The 19,626-nt window shown below is 37.1% G+C and overlaps 2 protein-coding genes and 1 long non-coding RNA gene across 5 annotated transcripts in view; all 3 read right to left on the minus strand.

Annotated features, from left to right (window-relative positions):
* Positions 1 to 53: 53 nt before the first annotated feature.
* On the minus strand, positions 54 to 7,583 carry erich2 (glutamate-rich 2). 3 transcript variants are annotated; one of them, XM_077199794.1, is made up of 11 exons: positions 7,392 to 7,583; positions 6,108 to 6,159; positions 5,918 to 5,957; positions 5,709 to 5,745; positions 5,497 to 5,589; positions 3,642 to 3,764; positions 3,272 to 3,363; positions 2,393 to 2,559; positions 2,068 to 2,125; positions 1,889 to 1,960; positions 54 to 1,429 (listed from the first exon to the last, which is right to left on the minus strand). In XM_077199794.1, exons 1-11 carry the CDS (start codon positions 7,397 to 7,399, stop codon positions 1,281 to 1,283), a joined length of 891 nt encoding a protein of 296 aa, XP_077055909.1. In that variant the 5' UTR covers positions 7,400 to 7,583; the 3' UTR covers positions 54 to 1,280. The 3 variants fall into 3 exon arrangements, with proteins under 3 accessions (XP_077055909.1, XP_077055907.1, XP_077055908.1); XM_077199792.1 differs by having other exon boundaries at positions 3,272 to 3,366; XM_077199793.1 differs by lacking the exon at positions 7,392 to 7,583 and having other exon boundaries at positions 3,272 to 3,366; positions 6,108 to 6,167.
* Positions 7,584 to 7,931: 348 nt separating this feature from the next.
* Positions 7,932 to 10,524, minus strand: sp5b (Sp5 transcription factor b). The gene is made up of 2 exons (XM_077200003.1): positions 10,363 to 10,524; positions 7,932 to 9,624 (listed from the first exon to the last, which is right to left on the minus strand). Exons 1-2 carry the CDS (start codon positions 10,393 to 10,395, stop codon positions 8,710 to 8,712), a joined length of 948 nt encoding a protein of 315 aa, XP_077056118.1. The 5' UTR covers positions 10,396 to 10,524; the 3' UTR covers positions 7,932 to 8,709.
* Positions 10,525 to 14,820: 4,296 nt separating this feature from the next.
* Positions 14,821 to 19,626, minus strand: part of LOC143707095 (uncharacterized) — a 62,040-nt gene continuing 57,234 nt past the window's right edge. Inside the window, exon 3 of the long non-coding RNA XR_013193077.1 lies at positions 14,821 to 14,951. This is a non-coding gene — a long non-coding RNA (uncharacterized LOC143707095). The remainder of the gene's footprint in view (positions 14,952 to 19,626) is intronic.

Below are 19,626 nucleotides of genomic sequence, written 5' to 3' on the forward strand. Positions count from 1 at the left end.
TGAGTGAGAGAGTGAGAGAGAGAGAGAAAGAAAGGCAGACACATCACGAGGACGAGCTCACATTTTTATTGTTGTTGTTTTGGAGGGACGCAATAAACAAATGAAAGCATTCCATCCTAATGTAAAACAATTATTTATTTATTTTTAAATTTAATGCACGACTTGTGGATCAGCTCCTGTCATCACCTATTCGAGACATCTGGAAGACATCCACGAGGTGGCAACAGAGAACAGACCAACTTGAACTTGAATGAAGGATTTTGGGCAGCGCCCTGGAAAAACACTTGAGCTGCTCTGTTCATGTCTGTAAGATCGTTCATTTTTAAACCTTTACCTATCCAGCTTGTCAGGACTGGTTTCCACTGCCGCAGTTTCAGCACCTGAACAGCTCCACTGGGCCAAGAATAGACCGGGGCTAGTTGTCACACCTTCTCACTCCAGTCGTTTTTTTTTTTTGATAGTCAGTTTCTGTAGACGCATACATTAAAGTCCTGACAACAAAAACGCATTTGAAAGCGTATATATCGTTATCTTAACGCATGCAACGATCGGTTTTATTGTGTTCACCTGTGCAACAGCTATTAAAAAAATAGTATAAATTTTACTCGAGTCTAGAGGATAAAAATTCACAAAAATTTAAGACAAAAAAAAAGTATTTGTAGGCTATAACTAGACTTCTGTCTCAAAACATTATAGTTGCTGAGATAAGCATATTTTTAATACAGCCCTCTTTTGTGACAACTGGCCTCGGTCATATTTGTGGAACAATAGTGCTCTTTTTCCTCCATCAGATGGCGCTAAAATGTCTTGCGCTATCTCAACAACTAAACAGAAAAAGTGAAAAAGCTATTTTATTATCCTAAGACATATAGGCCTGGTTTCACAGACAGGGCTTAGAGTAAACCAGGATCAGGTCTTAGTTCAATTTAAGTAGCTTTTATTAAATGTGTCTTAGAAAAAACATTGCTGGTGTGGATCCTGAGACAAAATAATGGCACTGACATATTTTAAGATATGCCAGTGCAAGTTGCGTTCAGTTAAAACATCTCTAACATGCATTTTAGCTTAAGGCCTGTCTGTAAAACCAGGGGTTAGATTACAATTCACGCAGAATATAATTGAATGTAGAGTCAGTATTTGACATAACTGCGCATACATAATATTCTGGACACATCACACATTGTTTATAAGCATAAGAGATATTAAAACAATAGAGTGCATGCTTAGGACTGTGGGAAACGCACCACACTAGATTGTTTGTTGTTTATTTATGATTAAGATTATGATGTATCGTCTGTGCTTTCAGTGGACGCTTCATCTGTGTCAGAGCTATCTGTGGATTCATCGTCATCATCCTCGACGTCATCTTCATCATCATCAGTTGTGTCAAATTCCTCATCATCATCATCATCTGATTCCTCCTCCGCTTCTAGAATTTATGAGGGTTAACCAGATGAAGAAGGTGAATTCAACACGCTTGAATTTCATTATTAAAGTAACCCATTTGGAACATTGCTTTTTTTTTAATTGTCATTCATGCCTGTAGTGCTTCACAAAACATTTTTGTTTAAAGCAATTTAGAGATACACATGTCCATGTTCATTTAAAAACTAAAGAGGAAAGTTGTAGAGAAGCTTGAGATTGTGACATAAAAAAGTAAATGCTTCAATTTGAGTGGAAAACAAAGTGGAACTACCGAAAGTCAAAAGTGGATGGATGGATATATATATATATATATATAGAGAGATGGATGATAGATTAATTGATGGATATATAGATAGATGGATGGATGATAGATGGATAGATAGATAGATGATGGATATATAGACAGATACTGTAGATGGATGGATAGATAGATAGATAGATGGATGGATAGATATGAACTCACCTATCAGTAACTTTTCTTCAATGAGAGGCAGGAAGCTCTTAGCCTCTGAGTTTTGAGGCTCATAAATTAAAACTACATTTAAAGAATGAATGAGAATGATGAAAACATTAGTATCGTGATGTAAGAAATGCCAAATAACAATACTATAGTAAACAATACTAATAAAGATGGCTGCTTACTCATCTGACAGAGCTTCTTGGCGAGTTGATAATTCTTTGTCATCACAGCCTGTAGAAACTGGACACAAACAGAACATTTGTTTAACTGCATCTCAATAAGCCAATGACAACTGTCCAAAGTTGAAGTTAAATAAAAAAGTGTGTTTGACACTTGCAGCCATTTTCCAACACATCAGAACTACTATTTGTTCTCCTGCATTTCTCCGCTTCTCTGGCTTGCTTCCTTCTTAATCTAGTGGGCATTGCTTTTTTCCCCCTCTTTTGTAAGTCACTTTGGATAAAAGCGTCTGCTATATGCATACATGTAAATAAACATGATGTGTACCTCTGCAAACAGTTCTAGAGGCACGGCTCCTTCTGCGCTCTCATTCTCTTCCTCTTCACTTTGGGTCTCATGAAGATCCTGGTCATTTGCAGACGACACTACTTGAGGAGCCTGGATGTGTTTTTCATGCACACTTTCTGACTGGACTTCACATTCTCCTTGCTTTTCTAATGTTTCAATAAGAAAAAAAAATCTTTTTTGGACCCTACTGTATTTGTGGAGCTCATGGGCATCACAAAATGCTTCAGGAACTCTGAGACAAATGGGTTGAACAATAAATGTTTTAAAAAGAATAAGGCCCTGTTTACTCCTGGTTTTAAGATGTGTTTTGGTCGATCGGATCACGAGTAGACGAGGGACACATTCCCGTTTACACCTGGTGTTTTAATCCGTCTCTTTTGTCCACTTTCAATCACTTCTGTCCTTATTTCATTGAGGGAATGGTCTATGGAAAAACACGAACAGCAGCCGACAGCCGCAAGATCAGCCGAACGCTGTGAGTGTGTGTTAGAAATCAGGAATGGAGAGAGAACATTTTCATCTTCAAACCAAACTTGGCTCTTCATCCTACAAAGTTTAAATCCCATCTGTCTAGCGCTCTTCCCATAATGTTTACACATTAGATCAGTGGACGGAGATTAGACGGTCTTTTGTGGCTATTTGAACACATTCGATCCCCATGAGCGTTTACACTATCAAAGCAATCCGGTCGAATGTGTTTTCAACTCCCTCTGGAAGTATCTGAAAGTGGACAAGCTCAAAACGGTTTAGACCCCGTTTACACCAGTATTTAGCGTCGTCCACTTGTGATCCGATCGACCAAAACACATCTAAATACCAGCTGTGAACAGGGCCTATCGGATAAAACAGATTCAGTACCTGTCATAATAGGGGGGACCTGTTTAGGTAGTTTATGTCCATGCGTGGTTACATTTCTGAAGGACGGAGCTTTAGAGGCATTATACCCTCTGCTGCTGAAAAAAAATGGGTGATAAAAGGTAAACTATTAGAGATCACTGGAGCGAATGAATGCCATCAGCTTCCCTGCTTTATGCATGTACGGCCCATAAACCACATCCCATGCATGACCCAAAGAGCATGTTGACCGGAATACAAAAAGCCACTGACACAATCAAATTAAAAATAAGGATTTTTCTTTATTCCTCTCAGTATTATGCATCAGTCCAAATGATCTAGTATAGAGAAATGTCACTTTTAGTTATTATAGTCAGATATCAAATGCTTTTACCTCTTGGAAATGTGTACTTTGTGTGAAGTATTTGATGTTTCAGAGTTTGGGGAAGGATTCCCCTCTGTCTTTATAGAGGGATCCTGCTCTTCTCTCTTTTCACTGGGGTTTGCTTTCGTTTGCCTACACAAAATCAAACCAATGCATTTAAATGATTGTTAAAGTGTAATTCTGTCATGACAACTCTAGGAGTGTTTGGCATGGTTGAAATGTTTGGTCCTGGCAGAATAGATCTGCTACAGAGCAAGTACGGGACTTGCTACTGCCAATACACACACGACACTGCTGTGAGCAAGTAAGTCATGCTGCTGTACAATATAGTGTACATGAATTACCCGTAGCAGATCTATACAGGTGGAGCTTTCTGAAAGCACGCTGCAAACTGCTACAGCAAATGCTGACCAAGTATTTAAAGGTTGAGCCGCGTGCTCATTGGCTGATACAATCAGCTGTGTCCTATAGACCTTATGTAGCCACGCCCCTTTTCAGCGCTGAGCTCATTGTCTTTTGACTTCCGGTCTGTATTTTCACAGCGATCTTGCGTAGTTATGAATGAACGGCTCGTTTAAAAACATTCCGAGATATATTTGTTAAGACATATGCTTTACAATGCTTATGATAAACATTACAATGCTCATGATAACTTTCATTAACTCTACAATAAGTAAATCAACTTCACCAGCTAATTACTCCTGGACAGCGATGCCATAGAAAAATACAGAGCGACCGCAATAACGGAAGTTCAAAGACAATATTCTAAAGATGGCGGCGCCCTCGTTTCTGTGGCGCATAAGGTCTATAGACCCCTTTTCAGTTAGTAAACATTGTGACTTTTTTGTGGGCGGAGCTTAGGTGGAGGCAGAACGATTCCCCTGGCCGCTTCACTAACATTAGTTAGCAAGTTTTAACGACTGGAGAAAATTTGATTTTATCTTAATGTGTGGGGCCACTCATCGTCCAGGACAGAAAAAAGTTAATTTTAATGGACGGAACCAGATTGGCTGACCCGTACACACTCACTCAATGGATGTAAGATCTGACAGGATTAACGTTACCTCGGGTTGAGTGTCCTGACATCGACACCTACCTGATAGAGAAACAGAGCGTGAAGAGAATCTGAGGGCGTATAACTCTTTAGATGCCTATAACTATGTGCTGAATGCTCAAGTACAAGACTTGTGTGGTACGATCCGAAGTTCTGCCAAGGCCAGAAGACGACCATGTAAAGGGTGACATTACAGTACAATTTTAAAGATGTGAATATTTTCTAGAAATAAAAATTCCAGATACTGCAAATTAATTTGAGAACTTTATGTATTTGATTATTCTTTCTTACCAGGTTCTTCAAAAAGTTTAGTCACAATCAATCAACAATGTATATACAATCACAGATGATTCACAAATAATCACAATAGTTTAGAAAACATTATGTGATAAAATTTCAAATTGGAGCCTGTACTCTGTCATTATTGCACCTAACAACACAACAAGATGATATTTTAAGCTCCTATGTATCCGAATCTGTGCTGGTTTGTATTGGGTCAGGCTGCCTCCAGTTTTCCGTTAGTTTTGCCTCCAGCTACCGCCATGACGTTTATTGTGACGTTGGCGCAGAAAGGGTCTATAGAATGATGTGATTGCAAGCAAACTGAGTTAAGGATCTATTAGTCTGCGTCGTCTAGTTTCATGACATAACTTTGTATTTAATACATCAAAGTATATGAGCATTCTCACTTCATCTATGCAGGAAAAGAAGTTTAATTGTAAACATTGTGAGGCTTTTACAATGTTACTTGTCGACTGAGAACTGCATGGGCAATTCATGTTCATTAATCACTGTTATAAAATGTTTTACCTTGTGGAACTTGGAGCTTTGATATTTGTTGTCTCATTGTTTATAAATAAATCCTGTCCTCTTGTCTTCCCGCTGGGTTTTGGTTTCTGCTGCCTATACATAAAATCAAACCAAAGCACCAAATACATTTGACGTGAATGTGTTTTTTAAAGCAACTAAAGCATACTGTATATATATAATATCCAAAATATAATCAAAAAATCTAAACCTACTCTGGTTTCCATTCCACTGATTCTTTTGCCACTGGATCTACAGAACAAAGGACATAACATCATTCAACCTTTCAGATGGAAAATAACCCTTGAGGAAACCAAGGCAGACAGTTGTCATGTGTGTTTAACTGCATAATGTGAAAAAAAACCCAGTTGCTATATTGGATATGTATTGATAGAAATTATTTCCTGCAAATTGATTATTGTACCTGCTGAGCTGCCAATCACTGGTTTTAATGGTCCAACCTCCTTTAGAAATAGAAAAACAATAAATGTGAACAAGACTAATTTAAGCCAAATCTATTATTTCTCTATATTACTTAAATTGCAAAATGATAAGACACTACAGTTTGTCACATGATATGAAACAAAGCACAATATCCATATATAACCACTGACCTTTTCATTGTCTTTTGATGAGACTTCTGATGGCCGCCCAACACACTGTAATCTTAGCATTAATAATAATAAAATATTTAAAATATGTATTTTGGTGTTAAAGAAATCCAGACATAGTAAAGCCACTGTATAGAGACTTTTAAAGAGTAATGGAAAGTATAAAAATTGAGTTAATGTAAAAATACACAAGAGCCCAGTTTTAACCTGTATGTGCCCTGATGTTATTTTAACATTATAGCTAACATTCAGGTGTATTAGTCTTAAAGGGATAGTTCACCCAAAAATGAAAATTCTTTCATTAATTACTCACCCTCATGTCATTTCTAAACCCGTAACACTTTCATTCATCTTCAGAAAACAAATAAATATCTTTTTGATGAAAAATCTGAGGGCTTTCAGTCCCTCCGTTGACAGCTACACAACTACTACTTTGATGCTTCAAAAAGTTCATAGAGATCATAAAACTAATCCATATGAATTGAACGATTTAGTCCAAAATTTTTGAAGAGGCTCAATCACTTTATATAATGAAGAGATTTAATTTAGGTTTTATTTACATAAAACCATTGATCAGGAAACAAAAACAGAAGCTCAACCGAACCTGTTTGATGCACGAAAACAAACCTCATTGGTTCTTGCTGAAGCTCAAAAGTGCTGCGTAACATGAGAATGAACCTCATTGGTTCTTGCTGAAGCTCAAAAGTGCTGCGTAACATGAGAATGAACCTGATTGGTTCTTCTTGCATGTCAAGCAAACATGCTTGAGCTTCTGTACCACAACTGATGTTTGACTTGATGAATGTTTATATATGAATAAAAGCCTAAATTCAAAAATGTTGGGAGTAAATAGCTCAAATAATGTGGACTAGTTTTACAATCTCTTAATGCCCTTTTTAAAGCATTAAAGTGGCAACATTGTTGTGTAGCTGTCAATGGAGGGACAGAAAGATCTCAGATTTCATCAAAAAGATCTTAATATCTGTTCAGAAGATGAACGAAAGTCTTGTTTGTAACGTCACTAGGGAGAGTAATTAATGACAGATTTTTCTTTTTTAGGTGAACTATTATCCCTTTAAGACTTAATGCGATGCCTGTAACTCAAGATTCTGTTGAATGTTTTAAGCCTTATTCACTTTCAGTCACATTCTATTGAGACGTTAACAGACAACAAAGCGAAAGTTTTAAATGTAAAAAATGGTATTAACGTTAACTGTTTGAAAAATAACGTAGAATAGTTCATACAAAACATCTAAGTTGTAAAATTTCATATATGAGCGTCCTTACCTGTTCATCTGTGCTTTATTTTTATGGTCTATCGACTGTAATTCGAGAGCTGAACGGTTTAATTGTAAAGTCTGTCATAAAATTTAAGGCCTACAATAACACTTTTCAGAAGTTTCTTCTGACTCTCTGAAGCCCTGTCGCAGTTTGAGAGGGCAAGCGTGATGTTTCCACAGCAACTGCAGGCGTCACCTCAAAATAATCCGAGTGCAACATACTCCTTCCGGAACCAACGTCTTGCGTGACACTTGCTACTTGTTACACAAAATGTAACAGCATACAAATAATGTATTTATTATTTAATAATAATAATGATAACCAACAATATACATTATTATTAGGCTATTATACTTTTCGTTCCATGAGGATTTTAACTTCCAAGTTAATAAAAAGTGTGCATGTTATAAATTATAAAATAGTGTAGTCAACAAAATTAGATAAACATGTAATGTCTTTTTGAAAAATAAGGCAATTACCAATGAACATTTTTACTTAGGTCTAGCCTGTACAATGACATCATAGTGCATAGGGGAAACTTTGGCTGATTGCAACATTATTTTTTATTATTTCTTAGGGTCTGTATAGACAATTTCATTAAAGTCCTGACAATACAAAAGCGTTGAACATTAATTTTAACACATTTTGAGCATACTGTAACACGTCTCAGTGGCCCTAGCATGCTTTTCAGCTAAATTAAAAAAATTCTGAAACTATTTCTGAACCAGCAAAAAAGTAAAAGGTAACACAACAATGTGAAATTATTTAGGAATGCACGATATCGGCCACCAAATTGGTATATGATCAGTTTTAATGTTATTCTTAACAGTCTGATAAGAAAATCTGTCCGATATCTTAAAGCAGATAAAATAATGTATTATTTCCTTCAGCTGAGACACATCAGATGCGCACTGTTCAACATGATGGTTTGTAAATTGCTTGAAATATGATTGGAATCACTTCAAAACGGAAAATGCAGCGCTAGTCTGTCATAAAGGCTATACATAAAAATGTAATCAGACTCTCAAAAATGATCAAAACTTAGACTTACCGGATATATATCGTTTATCGGTTTATTGGTTATTGGCCAAAATAAATGTAATTAATAAATTGTAGGCTATATATTTATTGTATAACATTTAAACACAACTGTGACAACTTGCCCCAATTGAATGCAACTTGAATTAAAAACACTGCGAGAAAAAATAAACCTCGGAGGAACTTTAACCCCAACATTTTATATTGACTGAGATAGTAGTATAGCTCAACTTTGACAACAAGCCCTGCTCTCCCATTACTTGATGAAGTGCTCACTTGAAACGATCTAAGCCTTCTGTTCAAGAGTTTTGTTGATGTGATCCAGCATGGGATACAGAGGTCTGCTCTTCCTCATCAGGTGTGTCTTCAGGTGTTTGGCCAGATGGTCACTGCGCATGAAGCGTTTGTTGCAGTCTGGGCAGGTGAAGCGCTTTTCTCCGGTATGTGTGCGCAGGTGTCTCTGGAGCTCATCGGAGCGTGTGAAGCTCTTCCCGCAGAACATCCAGGTGCAAACGAACGGCCGCTCACCTGTGTGCCATCTCAGGTGTGCCTTCAGGTGCGACGTCTTTCCGTACACCTTCCCGCATCCCGGCATGTGGCACACGTGCTCCTTCCTCCTGCCCGGCGCGTCCGTGCTCTTCTGGCAGTTTGGGCACATGCATCTCCGGCTTTTCCGAGACTTGGAGTTTAGCAGGGTGGCGATTTGGGACTGGTACTGGCTGAGCTCCGGGTGACCCAGAACCCAACCGCGGGGGATCCGCTGAAAATGATGTGTTGAGGAGTGATTGGCAACACCGGCGTCTTGTAGGGTCCACCATTGTATATCCTCCCGAGCCAAATGTCTCTGCGGATGATGCACAAGTCCAGTGTGTGTGGGTACGTAGGCTGAAACTGGAGCGTATGAGGAGGATGCTGATGGACAAGGCAACATCTTCAGCGGTGAGAAGTCATAGTGTTCAGCTGGAGGTGTCAGTGGCACGTCGTGGTGTGGGTTTAATGAGGTCTGGATGTGCTTTGACAGCCTCATGCCACAGTCAGAGGAGAAGGTTGCATGTGTTGAAGCGTCACTTCTCCAGGGATGGAAGAGCTTGGGTGGGGAACCTTCATATATGGATCCGGATGCACAGGAATGGCCGATGCGATTGCAGGTGTCTTCCAGCAACATCAAGGGGGATCCTTTGATGGATTCTGGGGTCCAATCCTATGAAATATCAATACATATTTTATGCTCTCTAATTCAGTCTTGTTTCTGGCACATTTATGATGTCTCCCTCATTTAAAGGGATAGTTCACCCAAAAAAAGAAAATTTGTTGTTAATTTACTCACCCTCATCACCCTCATGGTCATCCAAGATGTAGGTGACTTTATTTCTTCAGTAGAACAGTAAAGAAGATTTTTAAATCGTGGTCCTCTATGATTCATTCAATGGAAGTCAATGGGTGCCGTCACATTCAGATTAAAAAAAAACATATGCAGAAAAAAACCAAATTAATAGCCGCGGCTCCTGAGGATACATTAAGCTTACTTTTCATTGTATTTTATTTAATGTGTTTATATTTTGTATACTGCATGGTAGCACTTTGGTGCAACTCTGTTGCTTTTAAATGTGTTTAGAAATAAATTTGGACTTGACTTGACTTAAGAAGAGAAACGATCAGTCTATGCAAGAAACTGAACAATGAGGACCACGGTTTCAGCTAAAAATCTTCTTTACTGTTCCACTGAAGTAAAAAGTCACCTACATCTTGGATGGCCTGAGATAGAGTAAATTAACAGCAAATTTTCTTTTTTGGGTGAACTATGCTTTTAAGGAGATTTAGGGAACCAAAGTGAATGCTTATAGCCTAATAACGAATCCCTCCCAAAATCAGCATGCAAGCAAAAGACTTCAAAATGCCAAGTGTGACAATTCATATTAGAGAAAATCTTTTAACGCACCTGAAGGAAAGCTTGCAGTGGGTCATTTCGCATTATAGCGTCCACAGTTATGCCACACCAATGAAGACTTCTCGATCTAGATCCCCTGTAACTGTGTTTGGCACTGGTGCACCTCTTTAATGCCGTGCAACAACACACGGGATAATCCTGTAGCAAAGTGAACACACTGGCATCATTTCATTGAGTTTAATCAGAACTCCAGCCAGTCAGAATTAAGCGTTTTGCCTTTGAAGATTACCGCTGCCCAATCATCACAGAATAACGAATGTTCAAGTCCTTTGAGTGTTTGCTGCTTTGGATAATAAAAGAATTGATTATTTGGAGGGTGAGATGGGGAGAGATGAAGGAGGTGCAATTAATTAATCTGGATTAAGTGAATGGATCAAAGAAATAATAAAAAGATGGGGTGTATGCCACTAAAGAGATATTTAAATGTTCAGTAAATGTTGCTTATGTCTATGAGGCTGTATAGAAATGTATACTTATTTTCTTTGGGTACTGCATAAAGTTAATCCACTGGATTTCACAGTTGAAAAATTGACTTTTGATACAAAAATTTGATACACATTGCACACAAAACTTAAATACAGTATATATTTTATTCAGATGTTGTTAATTATTTAAGTATTTTTCTAAAAGTACGAATTTAAGATTCTACAGGATTTTTAGACTTTAATGATATTAAAAGGAACAGCATGGAAACCTGCCGATCCATTGAGAGCGAAGGACACGGTTAAGAGTCAGCGTGTGGGAGGCTCAATACCTCTTCAAGTGCTTACAAGGGTGTCTAGAACTAGAGCAACATCTGTGGCTTTCCACAACAAAGCAGAACTCTGTTCCTTCAGCGCACGCAGCTTTGAAGTCTCATGAAGACAGAAAGCAGCCATTGTTCGAAGGCCCTCCAACTTGGGTCTCTTTAGTTTAAAAGTTTCCCCCAGTAATGTGATAGTTCTCTCTGTTTCCCTTGGTGAACCTTTGAGGTGAAGCCTGGTTTTGTGTTTAAAAGCTGAACTGTGGTGGTTAGTGTGTGTGTGTGTGTGTGTGTGTGTGTGTGTGTGTGTGTGTGTGTGTGTGTGTGTGTGTGTGTGTGTGTGTGCGTACGTGTGTGTGTGGTATGATTTGCACGTCCTGCTTAAAGGTGTGTGTACGGTCACTTTGGACTGTAAAGGTATTTGACCTCAGATGTTTCATCAAATCTCTCCAAGACTAAATGATTTGAGCTATGCTACCCATGTTAATTATATAGCTCTATAATTTTAACGTGTCAACATATAGGTATATTTTTTTCCCACCTAAGAAATATTCATAGAAAACTCAGAGATAAATTCTTCAGTTAACCTCTGAGCGATACAAGATATCCTCTGTATTTGAAAATGTTAGGTTTATTGGAAATTCAGCAATTATATTTTAAAAACTAAATTTAATTCATTTTCTCACACTCTTTATTTACAGTGTTTACAGATTTGCAGTCACACAATCAAAGTGACAAAAAATAAGAATATTAGGACTTTTTGTCAATATTAAAATAACTTATTGTGCAAAATAAATAAATAAACATCAAAATATACATAAAATATAAAACTGATTGTCAAAATCACAATAACTAATTGTGATTCAGTTCCTTAGAGAAATAAAATAAAATAGTCAAGCCACGTTTATTTCCTCAGCTATTGAAGCTTGTGTCCGCCACGAAATAAAACAATTTAAAAGATAATTGCGACCTTTTCACTTTTTTCTCACAATTGTGTTTACATCTCGCAATTCTGACTTTTTTCCCTCTAGATTACAAGATATAAACTCCGATTTAAATCCGCAATTGCTTGTTATAAAGTCGGAATTGTGAGAAAAAAGTCAGATTTTTCACAATTGCCTTTTTATTTTTTATTCTGTGGCGAAAACAAGCTTCCATAATTATTACTTTATGCAACAAAGATTGTTTCAAAGAAGCAGCTTTACAGATAAAATGACAATTCAGTGATGCAAACAGAATTCAATTCTGCTGTAAAACAGCTCTAAAAAGACAACAGTGTCATTGTTCAGCTGAGGTCAGTTCAGAGTTGATTCAGTTTGGATCAATAACTGTGTAAAGTTCATCAATTATACAATGAGTTCAATTCAGGTATAAAGCAGCTCTGCATAAAACAGTTCAGCTCTCAATAGTGTTGGTGCAGTCAAATCAATAATACAGCTGAATATTATAATGTGTGTAATGTGTGACTCAAAGAGCAATAGTAATAGAGCAGAAATGTTCAGATATGCTTTGAAGTGAAAATCTCTAGAATCAGAACCAAATTTAACCTAAAAGCAGGAAAGTTGAAACAGAAATATTCAACCCTGGGCCATTTAGTCTACCTAAAGATGAAACACACATGTTTTTATGTGCATGCTAAACACTATAAAACAAATGTCATATCTCATATGTAACCTTATTCATATGTAAGCCAGAGGGAAGCACCTGGTTATTGGAGGGCTGGACGGTTGTCTTTCTTTATTGCAAATGTTGGAATTCTCTTGGCATGTCAATTAAAAATAAAAAAGCATCTTATCGGGGTCAGAAGAGACTGGGGAGGAAGATGCCTGTTAATAGAACCAGAACGCTTTCCACATGCACTCCAGGGTGTGAGAGTGACCCATTTTACATCGGACCTTTCCTTTGAGGGACACTGAGAGAGACGCAAGAAAGAGGGAACGAGAGAGAGAGAGAGAGGAATGATAACATTACAGAGTCTAGTCTGTAATTATATGGTAATGGTTATTAGAGCAGATCGGACACAGACCAATCAGAAGAGTTCTGGGGAAATTAGCTTCATTTGTGTGAGTGACGTTTATAATATATTGCCTGTGATACTTGACATATAATATGATATGACCACCGGTCAAGTGTCTTTAACGACTATGTATGAAGATTTACATTAATCATGATTTGATGCAATGCACTCATATGTTTTTACATTGTACTTATATTTAAAGATACCTGCATGTAATTATATCTGTAATTAATAACTGTAATTCCACCAATAATTACCTATATTACCAGAGAACTGGGCTGCTTTTACAGACGGTGTGTAAATGAGGTAGTTCAGGAACTGACAGAAGACGCTCCTCAGCTAATGATGTCAGAACCGGTTTTGATGAGCACATTTCCAATTCCCCAGAAAGCAAATCAAAGTCACAATCAATGTTAATTACAGTACCAGCCATGGCCTTCAACAAAGTTGCAGTGCTGCTTTTCCACATGCCTTCACTGAGATGATATTCTGCTCAAATACAGATGGTGGAAGAGCTGAAACCCTGAATCTGCAGACCTTCATTTTCTGTGCTGATTTTGTGGGAAATCTGGGAAATTCTACAGATTTAAACTGAGAGCATAACGAGATGAGAGCATTACATTTTTATTAGCAACTGAAAACAATCAAATAAACTAAAATATTAAATAAATGACCATTCATGGGGAAGGCAATGTTTTGTGAAAGGGAGGATCAATGACGGACTGGACTGTTGTATTGGTAATATTATTACAAATTAAAATAACTGTTTCCTATTTGAATATATTGTAAAATGTAATGTATTCCTGTGATCAAAGCTGAATTTTCAGCATCATTACTCCAGTCTTCAGTGTCACATGATCCTTCAGAAATCATTCTAATATGATGATTTGCTGCTCAAGAAACATTTCTGATTATTATCAATGTTGAAAATATTGTGCTGCTTATTTTTGTGAAACCAATATATATATATTTATATTTCAAACTGGTTTAGTATTCTACATGTTGGTCACGCAATCTTTTCCTGTCAAAGTACAAACTTTAAGTCCTCCTATATGTGATACTAGTCATTTAGCAGACGCTTATCCAAACCACCTGACACTAAACTTCATGGTCAGTAAGGTGGCGTCGAGTGTCTTTCTCAAGAGCACAACATTAATTTGATTGGAGCAACACTGTCCAGAATTAATAGCTCTGTTTTTGTGCATAATGTCTGGAAATGTCCTCATTTTGAAGCCAACATGACAGTAAAAGTGATATGTACTACATGAATAAGAAATGAGTAACGAGAATCAAAATCTTTCTTTAAAAGTTACAGCTCGTTCCTCTGAAACTAAATCAATCCATTCATGCGCAGGAGGAAGCTAAACTGTCACTTTCTAACTTTTAAGACATGTTGGATGAAATTTCATCAGCTGGTTTAAAAATGTTTGCTTGAAGATTTACTTCAGCGAGGACGTCTGCATTCAGAGGCTGATCAAACTTGTGCTACAGCATCTGCACTTTCTGTCAAAGAGAGGCGCTTATGGCTACAGAACTGAGGAACATCCAGGAAAACGACAGAGAATATCCCTCCTATCTCACCCACAGGTGAGGGACATTCAGAGGAACTCTGTGTGTGTTGGCAGAAGATTACCTGCGCGCAAATCTGACAGCGTTTGACGATAAGCACTCAGGCACTGGATCCTGTTAACATGTCTCTGTGATGCTAAGAAGATTCCCAAAATGACAAAGACTGTGGTTCCTTTCATCTCGTTTTAAGTTGGTCTCTACAGATCTGTTTCCCTGAGCCAGGTATTTAGTCGCCATCCCTGGTCAAATACTCTGAAAGTTGACCAAAAGCTGAATTGTAAGTAGAACGGTGGATGATTGTGTGCTAGCATTGAAATCCAGCTTTACAGATTAATAACATGCATGCAAACTCAACAAGAAGGACAGACTGTCTTCTGCTGTCTTCAGCATCCAGTCCAAATCATTCAATCTGCTGTTCAGGTTAGTGGCATTCAGTGTTGGTGAAGTTACTCAAAAAAAGTAATCCACTACAAATTACTAATTACTACTTCAAAATTGTAATTTGATTACATTACTGATTACTGCATGTAAAAAGTAATCAGATTACTAATTACTTTCCTTTCAAGTTACTTTGAAAACCTATTAAAACTACAAGAATACACTACAAAGTGAAACTCAGTTCTTTCTGTAGTTTAATATTGCAGACATCAAGTTCCCGGAGTCTCCCGCATATTGATAGCGGCTCCCTGATTTAATTAGTTAAATTAGTTAAAATCTCCCAGAATCAAGAGCGAGCGAGGAGGAACGCGTATACGAGACTGAAGCGCGCGCGCACGACGGAGAGGGAGAGAGCGAGAGACCTTGCGTGTGTGTGTGTGTGTGTGTGTGTGTGTGTGCCTCATGAAGCGCGTTCTCGGTAATTCATTAAAGCGCATGCTCATTAACTGACGCAGCCGGCCAAACGTGATTGATTAGAAATGCATTTAACAAAAAAAAAAAATTCTTAACAATACATTTGTAAACGCAAGTAACTTAATTTTATTTACATCAGTAACTGTAATCACACTACATAAATTTTAAATGTAATGAGATACATTACTGCGTTATTACTTTGTAACACGTTATACCCAACTCTGGTGGCATTTAATAACGGATATTAGAGACAGAAAATGACTTTCACTCCATTAGAAAACAATTGGAACATTCTTTAAACTTTAAGAATATTATTTGGACCCTTTCTACTGCGGGTGGAAGGACAAGCAAAAAATATAATTCCATTTTTCCTGTTTTTCGCACTAATTCCAACAGTTTGGTGGATTATTGGACTGAGCCGGTTTGTTGATAAAACTTTAAAATCCCCAAATTGTGTAGGCTAAAATGACAAAATTTTTGTCTATCATAAAAACACGCTAGTATAGCCTAATAATTCCGACCATATATTTAAGATTTCCCATTCACATTCTATGAAGTTTGTCCACCCTGTTACATGACATTTTTACAAAAGAAAGGGCGTTTTAGGCTTATGAAGACAATTATTAGCTAGGAAAGAATAACATGCTAGCGGAAGATTTACATTTCGGAAGAATTTTATTAAAATGTATTTTAAAAATTAAACAAACATTTTCATCTCCAGTATAAACTGACGAAACATGCTGGACATGTTATGTTTTATGCTTTAGATAAGTCTTCTAAAAAAAACTGATAAGTTTATGACTGATTCTTACTTTGTTCTTGGAGTTGCTTTCCCTCCAAGGAATTGATGTCACTTCTAGCAAGATTTAGGGCATATGCTAAAGATTTTACAGGGTAACTGCTACCAATGTAACAAGCAGGGTGAACTGGAGTTTGAGAGACACAATAAATTATATTTTAAGTCAAAGAGAATAAGTAAATGTATATGCTAATACTTTCATTGTGAGTTAACTATTTCACATTTCTCACATTTATAACATCTCTCCCAAAATCTCACATTCGCCACCTGCCAGTCTGGGTAATATTGTCAAAGTCACCATGAAAACTACAGCCATACGATCAATTCCTCATGGACAAAATCAAGATACGCCCTACATTTTTTCTTGTGTAGGAAGTAGTTTCCTTTGGATATATACGTTACAATAGGTAAGAAAAGACTATTGTGATGTCCGTTCATGATGACTTTAATACCCACAATATTCAGGATTTCCTCACGACAACTCCGTCAAGCTTCACCCTTCACAACTTCTGTTGTAGGTTCTGAAAACCTACAACACCCAAAACCCTTGTAAAAACATGAAAAAACAAACAAACATGTATTAAATAACCCACTTCAGCTAATCTAGGCTAAGTAGGCATTTTGTGCAATCACAGTTCAGCACAACAATTTGACAACATTATGCAGAAAAGTTATGGGGAAATAATAGCTTCCACTTAATGATTTATAATTCATTGTGATCTCAAAACATCTTCGACTTGTTTCACACGAGCTCAATAGTTTGATTTAATGTAAATGCACAAAAATGAGCTCATGTTTTAAGCACTTTTGTTTTCTAGGACAATTGCACATTTAAAGAGGTATTTAAATGTTTTCCATCATTCTTACTTATGACACTGAACTGACAAATAAAACAATTCTGATACAATATATCGGAGCTCCATATTTCAGCATTCTCTCTTTTTCTGTCTCTTTTCGGATGTGCACACTCTCTGTCTCTAATTCAGCATGAGATTACCCTTCATCATCCATTAACCCTGACTTTCCCGCGAGACTGAGAGGTTAAGGTTCCCGAGTGCCTCTTGGGGAATCAGATTCTCTATTCATTTTCTGTCTCTCGGGAGAGATGCTTGTTTTCTGCCCTCCAGCCAATCACAGCGCTGCTTATGAATTGATTGTCTATTTTGTCCCTATTTGAATATCATTTGCAAGCTCATTGACACTTTTTTGATGAAAGTTATAGTTACTTCTAAAAGTGCCTGAATATACACCCGGTGATAAAGAGGAAACAATGGGATCAATAGTCCTCCCATCTCTAATCCACATTTTTATCTTGTTCTCTACGGTTCATTAACTTCTGAAAAGGAGAAATGTCACTAAACTTCATCTACAAAGTCTTTTCATATTTTTTTCCACTGTTAAAAAGATGAAAAACACAAGGTATCTTCAAGTCTGCCTCCTGGTCACTGAATAATACTACAATCAGTAACAAAGACATTTACATTTAAGCAAAACTTAAACTTGACACAGTACAAAATAATGCAATGCATATTATTACAACTTATAAAATACTTGTATGATTCAGTTGAGTCACAGAAGAGAGATGCTGGTGAAATACAAGTATATTAATTTAATTAACTCCCTCCTCATGAATTTGCACTGTGTGCATAATGTACACCTAATGCAAGTTTTTTAAATCTATCTTTATATATAATGAATTGGCACCTCACCATTTTGACTTTTCGTGTCATAATTTTGACCTTTTATTCTCATAATGACTTTTAAATTTTTTGCCATAATTATGACATTATTTCATGAAGTTTTTATCTCATAATCATTACATTATCTCATAACTTTTTGTGTCAAAATTAAGATCTAGTAAGACATGACCTTTATTTTTCATATGTAGAGGAAATGAGCTTCCATAAGGAAAAACAAGAAGAAAGGGTTATATATTATGTAATCTCAGAATTTTGGGGAATTAAGACATGCATCCTGTGAGACTCATTCCTTGAACCATACCTTATCAGCATTCAGAATTGCTTTTATTAATACCGGGTTGTCTAAAAGCAGACTATAAATAGCAATAGTCTTAAAGTAAATAATGCAATCCAATTACAGCATATCCCTCTGAGAAATAATCTCAAAATAATATAGGGATGATTTTGAGATACTGATTTCCCCAAAATAACGAGGTTTCATTGATTTTGTTTTCTCTGGGTGTTATATGTGATTTAAATCTTGATAGCAGTGACTTTATTACCGTGTTTTATTGGCCTTGAGATGTCGTTTACCACAGTGAGGGATGGACGGTGGGTTACAGGCAATCTCGGCTGAGGACGGTGATGATTGCAGAAAGAAACACACTCGTGGAGAGCTGTGGTGCATATTGATAATAACACACACGTTATGGACAGGCTGTGGCCCGGTGTTTAATTCATCACAGGCAACAGACGAATGGGCGACTAACGTGAATAAATGAGTCAATTACAGAAGATGTGCTGCGCGCGTATGTGCTTCACCTGCCTGATATTTTCATTATAAATAATGGAAAATACAACCCTGTTTTTTTTCTTTATGTTACAGTCCTAGTAACGAGCACAGCCTGGAAACGAAGAAAGCACAATGTTGTACATCACAAAATGATGCCAGTCTTTACAGGAATGATTATCTGCATGTTTTGTATTGTGTTTCACTCATTGTAAATTGGAGGAACAAAAGATTTGAACAAAGGAACCAAAAAAGGAGAATTTCTGAGTTGCTGTTTACGTGCAATGAAACCAAGTGACCGGCTATAAAGCCCTGTATAGTTCATGTGATAAACTTCAAGTCTTCTGTAAAGCCATATGATTGCTTTGAGGAAAGGAAAAAAGCACAAATTTATAGTGCCCTTATATACTATCTTAAAGTCCCCCTGTAGCCAATAATTTAACATATTTAAATATTTACATATTTAACCGTTTTTTCCAGTGAAAAAAAGACTTCATGCCTTAAAATAGCTTGAATGTAACTTTACACCCTTGCTTCATTTAGTATACACGGAAACGTGAATATGCTAATTAGCCCCGCCTCCACTCACTCACACCAGCTCACAGATTCACTCGGCCAACTTACTGAGGTAAACGCTACACAATGGTATCGCTCTTTACAAAGTCGAAAACATAACAGTAATTCATATGATTAGCCTTTTGCTTGACTATGATATCAAACAGCTCATAGTGTGTTGCTAATGTTTCACAAACCATGTTCCCGTCCGCATCTCAGAGTCAGACAGCTGCCTTCTAACAATCATCAGAA

Source organism: Siphateles boraxobius, unplaced genomic scaffold, assembly GCF_051911475.1.
Source record: "Siphateles boraxobius isolate OS27281-9 unplaced genomic scaffold, OSU_SipBor_1 41, whole genome shotgun sequence".
In the NCBI taxonomy this organism is placed as follows: domain Eukaryota; kingdom Metazoa; phylum Chordata; class Actinopteri; order Cypriniformes; family Leuciscidae; genus Siphateles; species Siphateles boraxobius.

Coding starts and splice junctions, on each gene's coding strand:
- sp5b (XM_077200003.1), bottom strand. CDS start 10,395: ATGCGAAATGACCCACTGCAAGCTTTCCTTCAG. Junction 9,625..10,362: donor CACTGCAAGCTTTCCTTCAG/GTGCGTTAAAAG, acceptor GATATTTCATAG/GATTGGACCCCAGAATCCAT.
- erich2 (XM_077199792.1), bottom strand. Junction 5,958..6,107: donor CATCAAAAGACAATGAAAAG/GTCAGTGGTTAT, acceptor CTATTTCTAAAG/GAGGTTGGACCATTAAAACC. Junction 5,746..5,917: donor AGTGATTGGCAGCTCAGCAG/GTACAATAATCA, acceptor TTTGTTCTGTAG/ATCCAGTGGCAAAAGAATCA.